The sequence below is a fragment of the Tinamus guttatus genome, unplaced genomic scaffold (assembly GCF_059628265.1).
Source record: "Tinamus guttatus ecotype Peru unplaced genomic scaffold, ASM5962826v1 Tinamus_guttatus_pri_ptg000150l, whole genome shotgun sequence".
In the NCBI taxonomy this organism is placed as follows: domain Eukaryota; kingdom Metazoa; phylum Chordata; class Aves; order Tinamiformes; family Tinamidae; genus Tinamus; species Tinamus guttatus.
This window is the reverse complement of record NW_028288684.1, coordinates 7996533-7999928: the sequence shown is the minus strand read 5'-3', so window position 1 is coordinate 7999928 and position 3396 is coordinate 7996533. Positions and strand designations below refer to the sequence as shown.

General features: G+C 65.7%; 1 protein-coding gene across 1 annotated transcript; it reads left to right on the top strand.

The window, feature by feature from the left end:
• Positions 1-245: 245 nt before the first annotated feature.
• SHISA2 (shisa family member 2) lies at positions 246-2330 on the top strand. Its single transcript, XM_088522129.1, has 2 exons — positions 246-578; positions 1777-2330. The coding sequence occupies exons 1-2, from the start codon at positions 272-274 to the stop codon at positions 2328-2330; spliced, it is 861 nt and encodes a 286-aa protein (XP_088378255.1). The 5' UTR covers positions 246-271.
• The last annotated feature ends 1066 nt before the right edge of the window (positions 2331-3396 follow it).

Below are 3396 nucleotides of genomic sequence, written 5' to 3'. Positions count from 1 at the left end.
AAGAGGCGCGCGCGGGGCCGCGCGCTCTGCCGGGCGGCGGCGGCGCCGGACGGGGCGCGCGGGCAGCGGCTGCTCGCGGTGGCGGCGCCCGGGCCCGGCGGGCGGAGCGCGGCCCATGGGGGCGGCGCGGCGCGGGGGCTGGGCCGGAGCCGGGGCCGCGGCGGGCAGCGAGTAGCGGCGCCGCCGCGAGCCGGGCCGGGCATGCGGCGGCGGGAGCCCCGGGGGGGCGGGCGCCGCGGCGGCGGCCCGCGGCGGCTCTGACGGCGGCGCCATGTGGGGCGGGCGCTGCTCGCTGCTGCTCGCGGCGCTGGGCTGGCTGCTGCCGGCGGGCGCGGCGGCGAGCGGCGAGTACTGCCACGGCTGGCTGGACGCGCAGGGCGGCTGGCGCGACGGCTTCCAGTGCCCCGAGCGCTTCGACGGCGGCGACGCCACCATCTGCTGCGGCACCTGCGCCCTGCGCTACTGCTGCTCCAGCGCCGAGGCGCGCCTCGACCAGGGCGCCTGCGACAACGACCGGCGCCTCGGCGGCGGCGCCGACCAGGGCCGGCCCGGCAAGGAGGGCCCCGACGGCGCGGCAGGTGAGGCGGCCCCGGGGCCCCTTCCGCTACGGCCGCGCGGTCGGTCGCTCCCTCCCGGCGCGGCGGCCACGTCCCGTTCGCGGCGGGTTTAACCCTCGCCCCCATCCCCGTCCGCGCTGGGTGGGTGCGACGGGGCCGCCGCTCCTCTTGTCGCCACGTCCCTCCGATACCCCTCGCGACAGGGGCTGGCTGGTTGCGGGGCCTGCGCGCTGCTGAAACAGCAGGGAGGAAGGAAGAAGTGCCCGGGCTCCCGTTTTGTCCGACGGTGCCCGGGAAGCCCGGCGGGGCTCGCTGTGCCGCGGGGGATGCCGCGGAGCGGCGCGCGCAGCCCTGCCTGCCCCGGTTAGTGTTAAACTACAAAAGAAAGAGGGAGGGGGGGATGAGAGGGAAAAATGGTGCAAAAGGTGTGGACTGGGGAGAGAGGTAACAACATTTTGAGGTGACGTCCAGGCAGTTCCCGCTGTGATCGTTCTTTGAGCTCAGATAGCGCCACTTCAGGGTGGTTTTTACAAGAGTGAATTTCAAGGATAAACCCGGGCGTTTGACCCGCTGTTCATGCCGAGCCTCACCGGCTGCTGGGCGCCACGAGTAGCCCTGAAGGGGCGGATTCGCTCCCTTCGAAGCGTTCGGAGCGCAGCAAGTGCGCGCACCTGCCGCGGCCGCCAGCGCGGGGCTGCTGCGGGGCATGAAAATTAGGGAAGGAGCCAGATGTGGCCTCCCGGTTAATAACCGAAGCGCGTAAATAACCAAGGCGCGTAAATCCCCAGCGCAGTCAGGGATCCTGATTCCGGACATCTCACCCCCGTTGCAGCTCTTAATACGGGGCGTTTTGCTCAGTGGTTGAGCGGGGCTTTGCGGGCTGCTCTCCGTGTGTGGGGAACGGGCCCCGGTACTGCCCGGGCTCTTGGTTCCAGTGGAGCCCTGAGGAGCTTTCCAGGCAGCTGCTGGGGTGTGAGGGGAGCGAGGAAGCCCGGGCACGTTGTGTGGCGCATCCCGGGAATGTCATCGCACGTTCCCCACGGAGGCCTCGGTAGCTGCTGACGCCTCCGAGGCCGCTTTGCCAAGCTGTGGGTTTCGGCAGCCCCCTTGGGCGCGCGGCCCTGGGTGCAGCTCTGGGTGTCCTCCTGGCGCGGGGTGGCGGAGCCGGCGGGTCCATGTCGTGTGTCTCCATCGCCAACGCTCTCGTTTCCCTTTGCAGTGCCCATCTACGTGCCCTTCCTCATCGTGGGCTCCGTCTTCGTGGCCTTCATCATCGTGGGCTCGCTGGTGGCCGCGTGCTGCTGCCGCTGCCTGCGGCCCAAGCAGGAGCCGCAGCAGAGCCGGGCGCCGGGCGGCAGCCGCCTCATGGAGACCATCCCGATGATCCCGAGCGCCAGCACCTCCCGCGGCTCCTCCTCCCGCCAGTCGAGCGCCGCCGCCAGCTCCAGCTCCAGCGCCAACTCGGGGGCCCGCGCGCCGCCCACGCGCTCGCAGACCAACTGCTGCCTGCCCGAGGGCGCCATGAACAACGTCTACGTCAACATGCCCACCAACTTCTCGGTGCTCAACTGCCAGCAGGCCACGCAGATCGTGCCGCACCAGGGCCAGTACCTGCACGCGCCGTACGTGGGCTACGCGGTGCAGCACGACGCCATGCCCCTCGCGCCCGTGCCCCCCTTCCTGGACGGCCTGCAGGGCGCCTACCGGCAGATCCAGTCCCCGTTCCCACACGCCGGCGCCGAGCAGAAGATGTACCCGGCGGTGACAGTGTGACCTTCCTGCCCCGTCCCGTCCCGTGGGTTTTCATGCCCAAACTGAGCCAAGGAGAAGCCCTTCCTTGGAACGAGGCTCCTGGGACATCACTTGTAAATAATTTTGAGAGGCTCATGCATGTCAGACTGTGTTTATAAACCATTTATTTTTACCGGGGGCCGCTGCCAGGAGCTGTAGGACGATATCTCTGAATTAACGTTTCCAGATACGCTTTCATTCCAGCGCACGATTTACAGCGACGAAGGATTACGCTGAAAGCGCGCGTGTGTTTCGGGTAACCGCGTGCGGGAGAGAGATGCCGGAGCCATTAAGTGCCCTTCAGGTGTGACACGGTCAGGAGCATTCGCCTCGTGAGTTCGTAGCCAGGGTTTCGCTACAGCGAGCACAGTTCTTGGGAATCCTCCCTCCCTTCCTGCTCCCCGGTGCCGCTTCGCGTTGCTTTTCCAGACAATCGCGGCTGAGAGCCGAGCGCTGAGCGGAGCAGCGAGCTCCCGGGGATCCGCTCCTCGCTCCCTCGGTGCGCCAAGCTGGGGCTACGCTTCGCCTCACAAAGAACAACTTTCCTCATCCCTTGTATTTATGTAGGAACTAGCAGAGTACGAATTACTCGGCTCTGCTTTTGGTGCACTTGAAACCCTTCTTGATTTGATCTTTTTTGTTTTCTCCCTCAAAACCAGGAGCTAGTTAGTGGTTTGCACAAACTTTGTCTTTGTGAGCTTTTTCGTAAAAACAGGGTACGAGTCACTTGCTCTTACTGGCACTCAGCAAAAATTTTGATTGAGATTAGCTCCACATTTGAGCTGGAGCTAAGTTGGCAGGGAAGGGTCATAGAGTGACTCCAGAAAGGCCTAATTTAACCCCGTTTCCCAAGAAGTAGCAACCCTGCCTGCCTGTGCCCAACCGTTCAGGCCCAAACCTCACCGCTGGCTTGCAATTGAGCCTAACTTTAGGAAAGTGGGATTCGTTCCTCCGTGGGTCCTATCCAACTTCCCGATCCTCCGGGGCAGAGGTGCTGGTGAGAAAAGCCGCACCACACTCAACTCGGAGGCATCTTGCATCCTTTCCC